Source organism: Anguilla rostrata, chromosome 8 (assembly GCF_018555375.3).
Source record: "Anguilla rostrata isolate EN2019 chromosome 8, ASM1855537v3, whole genome shotgun sequence".
Taxonomy (NCBI): domain Eukaryota; kingdom Metazoa; phylum Chordata; class Actinopteri; order Anguilliformes; family Anguillidae; genus Anguilla; species Anguilla rostrata.
Window position 1 is genome coordinate 31462779 of NC_057940.1, and position 17278 is coordinate 31480056.

At 44.1% G+C, this 17278-nt stretch overlaps 1 protein-coding gene across 2 annotated transcripts in view; it reads left to right on the forward strand.

Annotated features, from left to right (window-relative positions):
* The first annotated feature begins 4895 nt into the window (after positions 1 to 4895).
* The window catches only part of tinagl1 (tubulointerstitial nephritis antigen-like 1), a 29462-nt gene continuing 17079 nt past the window's right edge, over positions 4896 to 17278 (forward strand). The window contains exons 1-3 of one of the 2 annotated variants that reach the window (XM_064347691.1): positions 4896 to 5070; positions 10461 to 10771; positions 13038 to 13104. In XM_064347691.1, the coding sequence (XP_064203761.1) occupies positions 10468 to 10771; positions 13038 to 13104 (371 nt within the window). In that variant the 5' untranslated portion in view covers positions 4896 to 5070; positions 10461 to 10467. The remainder of the gene's footprint in view (positions 5071 to 10460; positions 10772 to 13037; positions 13105 to 17278) is intronic. The other variant, XM_064347692.1, reaches the window with a different exon arrangement.

Sequence of the window (17278 nt, forward strand, 5' to 3'; positions counted from 1 at the left end):
GAGCCAGCATGTCCCTACCTTTAAAAGAACAATGTAGCCAGATGCAGTCTGGAGAGTGTAGTTAGATCCTGTGTACACACACCAGGTGTGGGACTGCTGCGGGTAATCCGCCTAATCAGGGAGAGAGCCGGCCTGAAAGAGCTTCTCTGATTGGATAATTACACCCCACTGTGATGTCGCCTGTACTCTGAACGAATGTGCTAGACTCACCATTCATGAAAAATAGCTTTGAAAAGGTATTACTAATGTATATGGATGGATAGCCAATAGATTTACAGAAATAATTTGGGTGCCTGATTCCATGATGCTGTATAAAAAATTTCACCTCGGTCAGCGCACAGTCATCACAAAATAGCTTTTGCGTAGTTATAAAAACATGAGTAAGACTGCTCGAAAATCAATGAGTCAGAGCAGGGTTTGAGCAAAGTTAAGCAAATCGTGACTTCTCAGTAGGAAACCGGAATAATCTATTCTTGAAGTTCCTGGGTTGCTGGGTTACCCTAGTTCATGCATCACTTCTCACTATGATCCCTTGGTTGCAAGAAGTTTATCTTCTGAGAGGAAGATAGAGTGACGAGTGTGTTGTCTACGCTGCTGGAATCCGAGAAGGCTTTCAAAGCAAGCTGGCTGTGAGTGAGAGAGAGAGTGAGAGAGAGGGAGAGAATGAATGAAAAAGGAATTTTCAATGGAATGCACATTTGCACTGGGATTTGTGCTTCTGCAGCATTGCGTCAAGGTTCCTGGTCCTAAACTGCGTCATATGCACAACCCCTCAGACAGTGAAACCTACACTCCTCCTCCCATCACCCCCCCTTCACCCAACAGAAAACCCTGGGTTTGGGCAGAACAGCCAGTCCCCAGGTTTTCTGAGTATTCTCCAGTGGTAATGGAGATTTTGCATGCCTGAGAACATACTGCATTTGGCATCTTTGCTATTTGTTTATACAAAAATCAACAGGTGTTGAGGAGGCTCAGAAATTTTAATGATGTTCTGTTATAATGTCAAACCCAGTGGAGCAGTTAAGTCTCCTGAACGATTTTACAGATGAGCCTCATGCAACATCCATGCGGCTGCGCTTGGCACATGCAACCTTGTTTACCATTTATTCTACACCAAAGGGGTGTAGAACCGAACAAGATGAGAAGTTCTCCATGTCCTTGGAATACCATCTCCGTCACTCTGGGCCTGGAGAACATATTTTATCGATTATGCATCCCATCTGGTCCCCCTGACCTCAGTTTGGAGTTAGCAGACCCCACTGAGGAGCGCTGGTAGTACTGGAGAAAGAGCTAGATTGTTCTGCAACACAATGGCCTACACTGCTTCTCTCTCTCTCTCTCTCTCTCTCTTTTTCTCTCTTTCATATATCACAGATCCATAGGCCTTTCCTACTTGTGAAAGAACAAGTCATACAACTGTGGGAGTCATTGTTGCCATATGTCTCACTATCTCCCGCAACCAGGCCTACTTTTTGGAAGTGACATTATCAGAGAGTTTTAAGACAAGCGTAGACTTATCTGTGTCTCCTTTCTTTCTTCTCCTACTTGAAAACTGACAGTAAAAGCTATACATGCGTATGGTAGGAAGCAAACCGTGGATGGCTGGGTTGACTCCTGACTCCTGACTCATTATCAGGCAGTCCTCCCACACGAGCCTGCGTTGCGCAATGGCGCTCCACATGTTGCAGGGTTCTGCCTATACATTCCGTGACCCCTGCGTAACAGCACAGCCCCTGAGTCCACATCCAGTGAGTCACAGTGAGGCCCCCATCTCGTGACCAAAGTCTGATTCAGGAAGTTAATGGAGGTAGGGGGTTATCTGAGAACCCCCTCGGGCCTTTGGCGACCACAATTAAGGTCCTGTGCTTTTACCGTAAGGGAAAGGCGTTGGACTGAATCACAGTGCTGGGATATTTTTGCCGTATTGCCTGTTTCCTGCGTGTTACAGCACGTGTAGGCGTTTGGAACGTTCATCTTTCAGCTAAACGGCTATGACTGATCGCACACATGGTCAAGAAGACCAGGGATGGTGGAGTCATGTTCTCAATAGGACTGAATAGAACAATGCTGATATTGATGGGATCAGGGAGTGGGGGTGCCATTTATTTTAGTAATGGTGAGTGGGAGGGGCTTGCAGAATGACAAAGATCTGTAGCCAGTCAGTTTATGGATGATAAAATAAATGAAATGCAGTCTGTTGTGATCCCCAACCATTCTTAAATTTACCTTACAACGAATTAGACCTTGGTAATTGATATTAAATTCAGCACATTGTTGTCGAATGTGGCAGGAGAAACACTAGAGTAATCAAACTCGGCCTTTCAGTTCTGTTCAGTTCAGTAACAAATTCCTCAATGTCTCTTGGTCAAAATGAACATTGGGTGCTTTTGCATTGCCTTTCTTACATGCTTTATGCTTGTGAGTGAGCATGTGTACTGATATGTACGCTAATCTATCTGTCTGTCTGTGTGTCTTTGTGTGTGTGTGCATGTGTGTGTGTGCATGTTTATGCAAGGAAATGGAAGGGTGTAACTGCCTATATGACTTATGGCTATTGAGTCTCAAACAGGGGAAATTGATATGACCATAAATTTATTTAGAAATAATCCTGAAACTGATTTTTGTGACAAAAAAAACAGAACAAAATAAATTACTTTAGCAAATAATTTTACGTTAAGCATAATCAAACAGAACTTCCACACATTACAGAAGAAATGAATACGCTTCCTAATGGGTGGTCTGAAAAACCGACATGCTAAGTGATCATAATGGTGTTTTTAGGTGTTTTCTCTGTCTACTATTTGTAGCTCACCACTGATGATAGAGAACACAAAAATTGCTAACGCAGTAACAGCACAGAGGTATAGCAATCACATAGTTATGGACCGTAGACAGAAGGCACTACAGGAGAGAATGTGCAAGGCAATCAGAATAAAGCATGTATAAATTAGAGCTACAATATAAACAAACAACGCTGAGTCATCACCATTAAATAATGATGTGCCATCTCTCTGGAATAAAATTGATTATTTTTCTGTACTGTCTGGAGTTTTTTTCCAGTATTTTTCCACATGTAGAAGCTGTCTTACTAGGTGGTGACGCTAGCCTTTCAGATACTGTAGGCTTTGCACAGTATTTGTCTTTTACAACCACTCACTGGCCCTTCACCTGGAAAAAAATTGAAATTTCGAAAAAGTAAGAATACATTGCTCAACTATGTGAGTCATGTGATAACACCCCTTTCCTGAAATATTTTTTTCTTCAGTCTCATGTCTTTCTTTGCTCTATGAGGAGTGGAGAACTTTCAAGAAACTGATGACTCACTCTGAGTTTCAGATAAATGTCAAATCCCAGAATGTATGTAATAAATACATTTTCACCCACTTAATTTCTGTAGACAGATACCATGCCCCATGTATGCCCCATGTGAAAAAATTGTTTGGTTATGTATACTTGAAGCATATATGTATGTAATTATAATTCAAGTATGCTGAAGTATATTATGCAAAAAAGTGAACCTTGGAATAAATACAGGTTCAGTTGCATTTTAGGTTTTACCTCCTTTACTAAAATCATCAATAGCCAATCCAGTTGAATTATATGAATTCTGCAGTTTGTTCTCATTATTATTCAAGATATTTTACAGTTTTTGGTCATGAAATTGTGCGTATTTGTTTGCATTTTGGCACTTCGGAGAATGGGGCGTCTGTCAATGGTCACACTTGGTAGATTACTTTGCTGTGTTGTGTTGACAGTTTGCTCACATTTGACCTCTACCCCCAGGCTTCCCCACCCTTCCCTTGTCGTGCGTTATTGATTATAGGTTTTGGGCTATTGATTCCAGTATGCAACATCTGTGGCCCAAGTTAACAAGCTTTCAGTGGTCTGTTAGCTCCAAGTACCCAGATTCCTGCTGCCACAGCTCCATCAAAAAGGAGGACATTCAGAAGCCTCAGATTCCACGGCAGGACAGCTGCAGAAGAAAGAGAACACCTGTCACTATCTCCGACACCATGGGAGAGAGAGAGAGAGAGAGAGAGATTTTATTGGGACATTGCTCAACCACAGAAATTACTGTACTTCAAAATAAAAATTATATACAAGCAACAAAAACAATTAACAAACTAACCACAGGTAGAAAAGCGAGAATAGATAGAGAAGAGAGAGAGAGAGAGAGAGAGAGAGAGAGATGTATGCTCCTCTCTTTTGGTTTGAAGCTAATCACGTATCAATCCATCATTCTTAGTAGAAAGACTGGCTCTACTGTTTTGTACAGGTTCAAAAAAAATAAGTGGTAATTTCTAATGACCATTTTGTTTATGTAATTTATATTGTTCGTACCTGCTGTTGCAGTAAAAATATTTCAACTCAGTTGTCTGCTTGTCTTGACAGCAACCTGCGATGCTCTTTTCATGCAGAAATACAGTCTGGCACCTGAACCACAAGAGGGAGCTGAAGATACCATACTATAAAAATGCAGGTTGTTGCATCTGTGTTCAGAAACCGTACAAAGTAAATAGTACAAATAGAGTTTAGAGAAATGTAAGGGGCATTACAGGGCTTTTGTTTTTCAGTATAAGAAAAAGTTGATGTTTAGGACTATATACTGAAAGACAAGTCTCAATCATGATTGTGAAGAGAAAAGACACTTCCCTTTTATCTTTTACAAGCGTCTTTCTGATACGGTTATATAGAAAAAACATATATGAAGAAGCAATAGAGGTCAGAGTAAAAAGGAATATGAAAAGAGCAAAGAGATAAGAGGTTCAGTAGATGGCACAGGCAGAGAGAGAGAGAGAGAGAGGAAGGGAGGGAGGGAGGCAGGAAGAAAGAGGGGGTGGGGAGGAGGGCTTACCCACAGTGACTGACAGACCCTCCTCTCAGCTGTTATATAGAGAGGTCAGTGAGCCTGGTGGAGAGCACACAGACTGCCTGAAAGAGAGCCAGAGAGCCAGAGTGAGAGACAGACAGAGAGACAGCAACCTGCGCCTCAGTACCAAAATACGCACTCTGCGTTCCACCAGTGGATTATAATACAGATAAGGAGAATCCCCACAGAATTTACTCAAGGTAAGGAAAACTTTCTGCCTCGGCTCTTTCTTCCGCTTTCTTTTATAGCAACACTCCTCCCTTCTCGTATTCCACACAGGTGCAAATTTCATGTCAGCTGGATATTTCCCAGGTTTCTTTCTACCTGATAAATGGACGGTGTGCCTGCATTGGAGTCCTCAAAGCACAATGGGAACAATTGTGATGTTTTTCCGCTTGTTAAAATGTACACAGGTGTAGGATTTGATTTCTGGACCAGCTGATTCATAAAAATGAATAATCCTGCTGATTGTGACTGTAAGCGTACAGTATATTTTGTCTTTAGGGCGCATAGTAGAGGGCGTATCCACACTTACACGTGATTCCATGGATGACAGTGTAATTCAAGAGTGCTTTATTTGTAAGCACAATAAAGCACGCTCTAAGCACCGGGTTTACACCAGGTTGTTCGATAGCAGGACCACTGTGCCACACAGCGCGATCGCTCTGTCTCGGCTGCTTCTCTTACACCTGTGTCAGGCGCTGGAGGACTCCTCATTCTGTGACCTCCCGTGCGTCGGACACCGGAGCAGGCGCTCGTTCGCCCCTGTCCCAGATTGAGCTTTTGTTATCTGAGCTTAACCGCAAATTGGCGGGCCCAGGGAAGGGTGCCAGCGCTCCAGGTCCCCGCCAGCAGACCCAACGCACGCGCTCTGCAGTCAAAAAGCCGCACTCCAGCGACGTGTTCCGCCTCCCTTGAGCAATCGAGTCACTTGGTAGTCGGTCGTAAAATAATTTTTCAAAGCGCAATCGACAGGTGCCGTGTCCGGGGCGTGTGTGTGTGTGTGTGTGTGTATGTGTGTGTGTGTGTAAGAGAGAGGGTCTGTGTGCGTCTGTGCGCGTCAGACATAGTGTGCATTTGCACGTGTTCAGGAGTTCAGAGTGTTAGAGAAATTGATCATTTGATTTAATTACCTAACCAGTTTTGCTAACAGGGACAGTGCACAGTACTCAACATATCTATGTTAGCATCACTGTAAATGTGTGGTAACTCAGAAACTCCTTTTTTTCTGTAGATCATGGCGGGTTAGTGTAGATACGATGACATAATATCAACAAAAATAAAAAAAACATACAAATAACAAAAACAATTGGCCGTTGAAATGAGGCACCCCCGTTTGAATCTTATTCTTTTTAACTTGGTTACATCTGATGTAATATAATCACATTTGTGCACATAAAATAATAAAAGACAACAACGGCCTTTTGGTCGAAATATGAAATTTCATTTATGTTTAATTGAGCTCTAATGATACTAAATTGGAAATGTAAATGCAGATGCAGGTGGGTGATCCTTGGTGGTAGGGCTAATTAATCATGAAAAACAAGCAAAAACAGGTTCAGGACAATTATGAGTTTAAAGTTAAGTTCTCTGTCTCTTGCTAATCTATCTGTCTGTGTGTGTGTGCATGTGTTTGTGTGAGTGAGTGTGTGTTTGTGGTGTGCGTATGGTGTGTGTGTGCGTGTGCTTGTGTGTGTGTGCGCGTATGTGTGCATATGTGTGTGTGTGCATGTCTGTGTGTGGTGTGTGTGTGTGTGCATTGTAATGGGGGAGGGGGTTGCTGCTCTGTGTTATTGTAGTGCCTGTCATTGTCTTTCTGATTACTTCCACACCACCGAAACACAGCTGCACATGTTGCAGGTCCATCTGAGGAACCCTTTCTTATAACCATAATGCAGCAGTAATGGAAGGCTTCACTGGAGACCGGTTCCCTTTAGCCAAACGTGCTGCAGTCCAGCCCTGGGGCATGGTATCTGAACCCCACTGTACTGATGGGTCATTGTTGGACAAGGCTGTCCAACTGACCATCCTACTGGGTGAAAAACGCTTGGAAACTGCTAGAAGCAGTCTTGATCTGAGCTCAGCTGCCCCTATTGATGCAACTTCGGGGATGCGGCTATGGGTTTTAAATCCTACAGAATCCCTGGGGAGTCTGTCTGCCTCATATTGACTGGGCTTTGTGGAACTGGGAGGTGATGGAGGATTTCACACCCGTTCTCTGCTGTCACACACACACTGGCCCTGCAATTGGAAAATGAAAGTCTAACGTGCACAGGAAGTGGTGAAAGTCTAACGTACACAGGAAGTGGTGAAAGTCTAACGTACACAGGAAGTCGACACACCTCTGTGCTGGAGGGGACAGGAGTTTGCAGCATTGTGCTCCAAGCTCATGTTTTTTTTTTTAGCCACATCTGAAATGAATGAAATTTCCCTGTCTGGTGTGCTTCCTTTATGAGTCTGCCCTTCAATACACCTGCATGAGTGGTCCCTAGCTCAGTATTCCTCAAAGCTTTGAGAGGTATGCGATATCTTAACCTGCATGTGTAGTCACATCCCCCCTCCCTGCTGTTACCTTGAAGCCGGTAATTATCAGGACACAGCCAGAATCCTGAGGTAAATGCTTCCTACTGAATGGAAATCCCGTGCAGGTGCAGTTCTTATCGGGGTTACATTGTGCAAAACACTGGGCTCGTGTCTGGCATGATTTACAATGCATACTTTTTTCTGCCTTCCCCCATTTGTACAGCTTGAAATTCACAGATGTAACTGTAGAATTTTTCATAGCTTCGATGGCAGCACCCCACTTGAAATTTGAGCCCTCCAGCTGACGGCCGATAATTGCTGTTGGCTGCCTTTCACGAGTTCCCCCTGTCGTTGCTGATGGTGTTGCTGATGGTGTTGATAGAAGATGCCTCAAGGTGATCATAACCACCTAATCAACATAGCTGAAAGGTGGCTCCAGTGACACTTTGGAGACAGTAAGCTATGTCAGCAGCAGTGTCTGTGGAAGACATTCTGGAATGTAGAGCATGTATGTTCTATAGTCACTACACAATAAAATGGAATCGTACCAAACAGAGCTGAGTACGCTACTCTGAATCATGGGCTCTCCATACCTTGACCTCATTGGATCCCGCTGTTTGCTAGACCACTCCACAGAAGTGAAAAGTCAGTCATGAAAGGAAGGGCCATAAGGCTCAACTTGGCAGAAACTGAGCATTGCTGTTGGGTGTGTGTGTGTGTGTGTGCGCGTGCGTGCGCACATGTTGCCGCTAACTAGAGGCGCAGTCATGCAGAAAACTGCACTGCAAATGACTTTTCCGGAGCTCCTCTTCATCCGTGGAAGGGCCATTGTGCTCCGGAAGCTGATTGGATAATTGATGATGCTATTTATATAAACAACCCACCCACTCATCCCCCTTCTGGACCGCCCATTCCTTCTGCTCCCCGCCCCCCGTCTCGGTAACTCAAGACCACAGCAGGCAGTGAAAACGCAGTCACGTGCGGAGATAAGCCATTGTTCTGTGGGCAGAGCGAGAGTGATGGGGGCAAAGTTCTCGCTCTGTGGAGCCTGGGGAGAGATGGCCAGGCAGCCACCTCCAGAGTGACTGGGAGTCCTGGGAGCAGAGGAGTCTGCGCTGCTTTACTGCAGTTTATGTATCGCCCGTCCTCACGTCATTTTTATTTCCATTTTTCATTTCTCACCGAATGCAAGGCTTTAAAAAAATATATATACTCATACATTTGAATGTTAAATTAGCTCACATCGGTACTGAGCTTAGTTTAGTTTAGGTTTCTTTATATATGTGAGGGCTTGTATGATTTGCCATCTGGTCTCTTTTCAGATTTCACCCGTCAGACTGTGAATGTGTGTGCTCGTGTGTGTGGGCGTGCACGCAACTGTGTGTGTGTGCGCATGCGTGTGTTTGTGTGTGTGTGCATGTGTATGTGTGTGTGCGTGTGTGTGCATGTGTGTGTGTGCCTGTGCATGTGTGTGTGCATGTGTTTGCTGTGTTTTATTTTAATGTCTCTGCTGTGTGATGATTGCTCTGACAGCAGGAAACATGCCTCTTTCCATTCCGAAGATAGCACAGGGCTCTCACATGGTGGTGATAATTTCATGGCCTTTTTGCACTCTCACATGTGCAGTCACATTTTGATTTTTAAAAAAAATGTCTATCTTGTTTCCTTCCATTTCCTTTGCATTAAATGACCATATATGTCGAGCCGTTGCTTTCAACACTAACCCAGCTTAGTCTCATCTTCTTCAAATGACCAATTAGTTATGTTGCAATGGGTTGTGTTGAAATCTAATTACTTTTTTTTAATGTTCTTTAATATTTTGGAATAGTTTTTAAAGTTCTCAGAGCATTCTGACAGGATTCCACAAAAAACTTCTCAAAACTATATAATGAAATAAAACGACCCCCATTAAATACCCATAAGTATGCATTTAGATACGTGGTGCAGTATCCATTTTACTGTTGAATGTTTGACTGTCCATCACACCCACAGCTATTTAGATTTGTCTTAAAATAATTACTGATCACAGTGTGTACCCACACAGTAAAATATCCCTTGTTAATTAAACTCTAACAGAGTATATATGAGTCTAATAACACTGAACATTTTACTGTTCATCCAACAATGCTGTGTAAAGTAGTTAGAGCTTGTTTATGAGTCATGATTTTACTTGTGTGTGAGAATAATGTATGCTATAATCTTAGTTGAGAGACATGTGCATGCTCTAGCCTACTCCACGTAAGACTTCTTCATATAAGAATGGTTTGTTCTACACCTGTGTGCGAGATGGTGTATGCTGTAATCTTTAGTGAAAGACGGGGACACACTATACTCCTTGTGTAAGTGTTTGATGTGAAGACTAGTGTTTGCTGTACTCCTGAGTAAGTGCAATAAGTGGAATTATTTGAGGTGGCACTAGAAAAGGAAAAAGGCTGTGTATTGTTTATTGTATGATGTAACATACAGGCCAAGGCACTCCAGACTGGGAAGTTATTGTATGAGCGCAATTCTATCTGTTATTTCTTAATTGCATAATATAATATGCAATTTGCTTTGAGCAAAATACATTGATTTGCAACATCAGTTATGAAACACAGTGCAATATATCTTAGAAAAATATGTGTGGGTGTTTGCATAGGCGCATAAGTGTGTTTGCACATGTGAGTAGAAGCAGATTTAAAAATGAAGAGTTTTTTTACAGAGGTGTATATTTGAGCCCTGTTGTTAGGGTGTTCTTGGCTCGGAGAAGGGCTTTACCCCCAGTACATGTGAACAGAGCACAACTTATCAAAGCGTCCCAAGATCATTGCCTGGATACGCTCCACTTTTCAACAGCTGTAGGGTCAGGAGTCCATCTCCTGCACTCTTACACCATAAAATGTGGCTTTACTCTACGCTGACTTTCTGTTTCTCATTCCAACCAGCTTTATTTGTCATGAATTACCAGCAAATCTGATCCTATTAACAGTTAGCCTTGGCTGGTTCCTCTGTTGGAAACTATGGCTCTTTGGCAGAGAAGACTTTCTCACGTCTGATTATTGTTGTTGTTGTTTCTTGTATCCTGCAGGTGAGCAATGAAGTTCCTACTGATGACAGTGGCCCTTGGGCTCCTCCTCCTGGCAGAGGATGGAATGGGGAGACGCGCGTCACGGACGAGGAGAGATCTGAACAGCTCCCTGCACAGGGGTGGGATTCGGGACCCGTTCGGGTCTTACTGCGAGCGGAGAGGGGGCTGCTGTCCGGGACGGGATGACCAGTGCACTGTCCCATACCTGGACACCATATGCTACTGCGACCTGTTCTGCAACCGCACTGTTTCCGACTGCTGTCCCGACTTCTGGGGGCACTGTCTGGGTGTCCCACCTCCCCTCATTGGTGGTGAGAGAGAAATAGGAGAAGCAAAGGGGAGGAGCTTGGGAGGGGGGTGTGGGTAGGGTATTGGGGGCTAAGCACCTTGTTAGCCACAAGAACAGCATTTCAGATTATACTAACCAATCAGGACCAAAGCTGTGCATCATGTTAAAGTGTCTAAAGCACGTCACATGGTTAACCACATGCCATGACACGTACAACGATGCAGTGCACAGGTTAATGAACTGGGCTGAAACCTGAAGCTTACAGCTTGCTCATTCTCCCAGTAAGACAGTATCACTGTACACTTGAACAAAATGGTGAACCTGAACAGCAATAGGAAGTATCCTACTAATAATATATGCCATGAATTCATAATATGTAATATGTGAGCTGTGTATGTTAAAAAAAACCTATATATCTTATAGCACTGCTACAGCTGAAATACAAATGTGTTACTGAGCTATGTTTTGACTGAAATACAACCACTGCACAAACCTCTTGACCTTGCATCTGCGTGAGATAAGACCAGCAGGGACATCTCAAAAATATCTTTTCAGGCTGAGGCAGAGGCACAGCATAGAAATGCTCTCTGCACATCTACATGGAAATTGCTATCATAGCACAGCATTAGAGAGAGGCATTAATTATTCTATTCTGGAGGTTTAGCCTCTACATTTGCATATGCAAATCAGATAAGTTGCAATCTCTCTGCCCAGCGGAAAAGGTGTAAATTTTGCACAGACGGGCAGAAATGTACCTGTAAATCAGAAGGGAACAGTAGGTTTCTTATTAGTGGAAAGAGAAGGGGGGAGGTACAGAGAGATGGATGAATGGAGGTCAGGGGAAAGAATGCCTGCAATGTAGAGGGAGGGAGGGAGGGAGGGAGGGAGAGAGAGAGGGGACGAGAGTGAGAGCGGAGGTACGGAGAGGGTGTGACAGGTATGTGCTCGTTAGACGATGGGGGGAGTTTGCTGAAGGAGAGGGACGGGGGTCCGCAGGTGTGTCACCAGGTTACTGAATCACACCAGACCAGGTGTTTACTGACACAGACTTTATCTTCCTCATTCTCTCCTCTCTCTCATTTTTTTCTCTTTACTTATTCTTTCTTTTGCTCTTTTGCTCTCATGCCCAATCTCTTTCCACCTTCCATTCCATCTCTATCCTTTCTCTTTCTCTCTCTCTTTCTCATTCTTTTTGTCTTTACTCATTCTTTCTTTTGCTCTTTTGCTCTCATACTCATTCACTTTCCACCCTTCCATTCCATATTTTTCTCTCTCTCTTCCATCCTCTGTTGTTATCTGCTCAACTTACCTGTATGAAAGGGTAGGAGCCTCAGTCGAGGAAGAACAAGCGCTTTCATAGTGAACAGGGCTGGTGTGGATTACTGTACCAGTACTTTCAGGGAGAGCCGAGCTGGCTAAAGTATCCAGCCGGCTTCAGAAGCGACTCTTAAAAGGGGAAAGGGAAAGGAACTGCTCAGTCAGAGTACCTGGAAACAGTCCTGTCCTCCCATGCACTCCAGAAGCACATCAGCTGCCACGTAACATTACCGTGACATCACGGTGCCACAATGCCCAGTGTGACCCCGCCGCTACAAAATAGCAGCTATGTGCTGAAGGGGTTTACGACAGGGCTGGCGGGAACGTAAAGGGTGTAACACAAGTCTGCTCCTGTCAAGTTAAAACGTTCATGCAGCAGCGCCTGCAAAAACACCCTGTGCTTGCTGGTATGACATATGGCAGACTACTGTGTGTTGTATCAGCTTGATTGTGTCAGAGTTCATTAGCCGGCTGTGGGAGGACCAGCATGCAAGAGTGATAAATCATAGGAATAGGAAGTTCCATGGATGTATGTTTCTCAGGGTGTCTCTTGTCTGGGGTCTGGGGTGGGTGGGTGGGTGCTGGGGTCTGGGGTGGGTGGGTAGGCGGGTGAGGGTGGGGTGGGGGGGGGGGCGGAGGCTTCATGATTTAGCTACATGAGAACCAGACAGTCCGGCTGATGTGAGGAGCTCTAATTAAGCATGTTAAAGCGTGACCAGGACCTCACATCGCTGGGAAAAGGCCGAAGAACATTCCGATGCCGGATTACCGGAGCATCGCACTGTCCAAAGAACGTCGGTGTTAACCTGCTCAGACCTGGTTTCTCTGCAGTGCTTGTATGTGTGAATGTGTGTGTGTGTGTGTGTCTGTGCATGCTTGTGTGTGTCACTGAGTTGTTTCCAATTGCCCAAACAGTCAGACGTACAGCACCTGCAGACGTGTAGTAATAGGTTTTGTTGTTATTATTTCAGGGTCTTGTGAGAGGAATGGACAGAGGTTCCCCTCAGGAGCAACATACAAAGAAAACTGCAATTTGTGGTGAGTCCCATCTCTCACTTTCCTTCCTCTGTTTCTGCTCTTTGCTTTATCTCAGCAATGAAAGGCATCGCAGGCCTTTGTATTCCGGTAGGTGTTGTTAGCAACAAGACTTCATCCATAGGGTGGTCGATAAAGGGGGAGTGGTTGTTTTGAATGTGTCCATGTAAGGCATTTATCACCACAATACTAGGCAGTCTGGTAGAGAACTGAGTTTATTAATACGGGGGTGGCGGGGGGCGGGGGGGGGGGGGATTAGTACCACACACATTCCTGAGAAACCCGTCTAGCTCAACCCTTTCCTCCCCCGTCTGTTTCACTCTGGCTCACGGGCCACTCTTGCTCGTGGCACAGTAAAGAGGAATGACTGCTTACACTGCAAACATCCAGCTGGATTAATGCACAGAGGCACCATGGTCTACTCACTCTGTTTATATTATGGCCACTCTCACCCATATGTTAGTGTATACTGTGATTACTGACTCTTACAGCAAATTGTCTTAATCCAGTGGTGACAGGAACAACTGTATAGAAACTTAATTGGAGGTCAGTTCCTGTTCACCTCTCATGAAAAATTAATAATAATAAGACAAAACTCACTCATGGATTTTATTCTGTTAAATTCAGACTCCTTACATTCAAATACTTCTTCATCTATGTTTTGCAAATCAATCAGTCAGTCTTGCAAATCAATTCTGTACTTTTGGAAATTCAAGAATTTCAAGAAGAATAACAATGAGAATAAGAATATGAATAAGAAGAATCAAGCTGCTATTGTTTATTTTTCTTTTTTAAGTTAACAAAGTTCTGTCGTCTACGAGTTTGATTTTTTAAATTTATTTTATTTTATTTTTGGTTTCATTGAGTGGCAGCATTAATATCAACATAATTTTCAGGTCTAAAACTTTCCACCACCTCCAGTTATTGAGGTTCTTAGGCTGTGCTTTGATTTTTGCCAAAATTTCCAGCAATTTCTCCAGCAGACTCCTAATATGTAAACTACTGGAATTTAACTGCTGTTCAGTTCCTCATGACAACCCCCCCACCTCCACTCCACACTGCCCTCCGCAGAGAATGTTGTTCTTTGATATGACTTCAATAGATTTATAAAGAAACAACACTCCTCTTATCCTTCTCTCTCTCTTTCAAACACACACACACACACTCACAAACACACACACATACCACACACCCACACACAAACACACACACACACACACACACTCATACACACACACACACACACACACACACACACACAAAGCTAGAATATTAGGAAGTGAAATTCCCCACCTATATGTCAGAGCAGTTTCTCACATACATGGTATGTGCAACCGATAACCAGTGTGTGGTCTGTGTATATGTGTGTGTGTGCTTGAGTCTCATCCACCGTACAGCACGTGTGTGTCTGTATGGGTGTGGCTGAGTGCATGTGCATGAGTTACACATGAGGAACTTCGTCCATATCCAGCAAACCTTCACTCACTCACCTTGGAAATGTTAGTGTCCGTCCAGTCTGGTTCAGTCAGGTACGGTCTTTTCTGCTACAGGCTTCTGCCATTGACCATGACACATCAACATCATCATACGTTCAGTACATGTGGTATCTGGAACTGGGTTAAACATCTGTGACATCATCGCACATCATTACAGAGATCGGAAGCTCTGTCACCAGCTGTGTTCAGTCTCCTCGCGCAGTAGAGGTGACCCCAAGGGTTGTGAAAGCACACACCAGTTACACAAGGGTCACTTTCATGTCTGTGTGCTATTACCATCCTCTCACTCCCTCCTGCTCCTCCCAGAAACCTCAGCTGAGGTTAAACAGGGGTACCTCCCTGCTGGATAAAAATAGGCCTGTGTGCACAAGAAGGATCTGCGGCAGGATTATAGTGCCAACTCCCCTCTCGCCTGCAAACTGAAACAAAAGATTTGACACACGGGGATGCCTGCCCCACACGCACACACAGACACACACGTGTGCACACCCACATGCAGGTTTCTTTCTCAAAGGCGTAGGAGACTTCCCGTTCTGAGAGTGTCCACCCTTCTGTTCCTCTCATCCTGCTGCCCCCCCCTCTGTTCCCCTGTCCCCAGCCACCCCCCCCCAAGCACCAAAAGTGTCTTATCTTTTCTTTCCACACTCCAAGAGGAACCAACTGATGAGTTGATTACCACAAGAACAAAATGTCAAAGCCACACAGCAACGTTTCTCTAACAGTACAACACTAACAACAGCCGGAGGGCCTGGACCTCCAAGATAGAGCCTCCGCCTGCCTCCACCCCCCCACAACCACTAGGACTAGGGTGGAGAGCTCACTCTGTCTGAGATGGAGGAGCCTGTCTGTGTCTTTATGATCTAGTGATGAAATCTGTAAGAAGGACATTGGGGCCTGCATCTTAGTGGGAAGGAGACTTTGCTGAGATAAGCGCACAGATAACTATGCACAGGGCATCCTGGGAGTACAGTTCAGCTTCAGAAACACATGCTTGTGTGTGCATGTGTGTGTGTACTTTAGATAAGGGAAGAATTTCATATTCCTGACATATTCTCTGCACTGAAAAATCATTGGCTGTTTGGTACAATAACCTTTTGCTTGATGGCTACACTCACAGTGATGGTTGCCCTCACTAACTTAAATTAATATTCTCAGATCAAATAATTTAAGATAATGTTATTTTTAGAGGCCGGCATCTAATTTCATGGCCATTGGCCTTTAAGGTTCTTCAGAGCATCATAGCAGTGTACCTTCTTACTGGTCGATACAGCATGTTGTAGCCAAAATACTCCTGGGTGAGAAACATGACAGTGGTAGCAGTTCGCAGGGAGAGTGAGAAACAGCTTTCCGCTCACAAGGACTCTCTGTGGCTGCACTTTCAAGGCCCATGTATCATTCTGAACCCGTGCCAGGAGACCAGGAATGTGTTTCCCAGCACCGGAGTGTGAATTTATGTCTGTCCTGACCCACTGGGTCCAGCTCTTAAAATGGAGGTCCTGTGTATTTTTCAGGGACAATAAAGGGAAGGGGAGGTCAGAGGTCCTGGTCTATCTTCCCCCAATCAAAATGTCAAGGCCCAAGATTTTGATGTGTGTGTGTGTGCGTGTGCGCATGTGTATGCTTGTGGTGTGTGTGTGTGTGTGTGTGGACAAGATGGGAGAGGGAAACGGTGGCCATTTCCAATTTGTGTGTCTGGAGAACTGGACAAAACAAAACATGTACTGTACACAGTGTCTAATTGAAACAGGGCTCCAATAACTCAAAAGAGTGTGTTGAACTGAGTCTTTGGAGAAAAGGGTTACATAACACTGTCAAGTAGGTACACATCCTCAATCAATCACAGTTAGCCACAGCACTGTCGAAGCTCATACATCCTCATTGGTTATTCACCATTGTTAAGGGGAAGCATATCCAGTTCACTTTAATGAATTACTGCTATTAAGCCTTAATAACAGGTCCAAGAACCAACCGCATTCTGGTGGAAAGAGCAGCTAGGGCACTAATCCACCAGTTATGTAGATTGTTACTGCATCACAGGCCCATTGTAACACTGGATATTAAACAGTAATTGTTTTTTAAGGTTTGACATTAGATCTAGCCATGTTACAAAGACATGAAGAAACTTGCAAATATGCATAGATGGTGTGCAGAATCGGTCTTTTAGAATGACCAGTACAGGTCAAGCAATGGTCAATGCTCTCTCTCAAACACACACACACACACACACACACACACACAGAAGAATACTGAGACCACAGATATAATATTTCCAGATTTGGGTATTAAATTCACTTAGTGATGCATGTCTGTGACAGACAACCCTATGGGAAGAAAGTGTGTCTCTGAGCAGTCTAACTGTTTCGGTTCATCACTTCATACTCACTTTGTGCAGTTACAGAGACACATGAACGCACCGTGACGCATCGTTTTAAAGACAGGAATTCCTTTTTGTGTGTGAATCACAAACACAGCATTTTAAAAGAAATCAATGTCAAATATCCTCACAGTATTGGAAAAGATAGGCTCTCCAAGGGGCCTGTGACTAAAAATGGACATTTTTCAAAATACTGCAGCCATAAAAGGCTGGCTTCTCGCTCTCTTTCTCCCCCCCCCCCCCCCTCTTTGCCTGCCTCTCTGTTCTAAAACTCTCTGTTCTTTCTCTTCCTGTCTCTCCTCCCTCT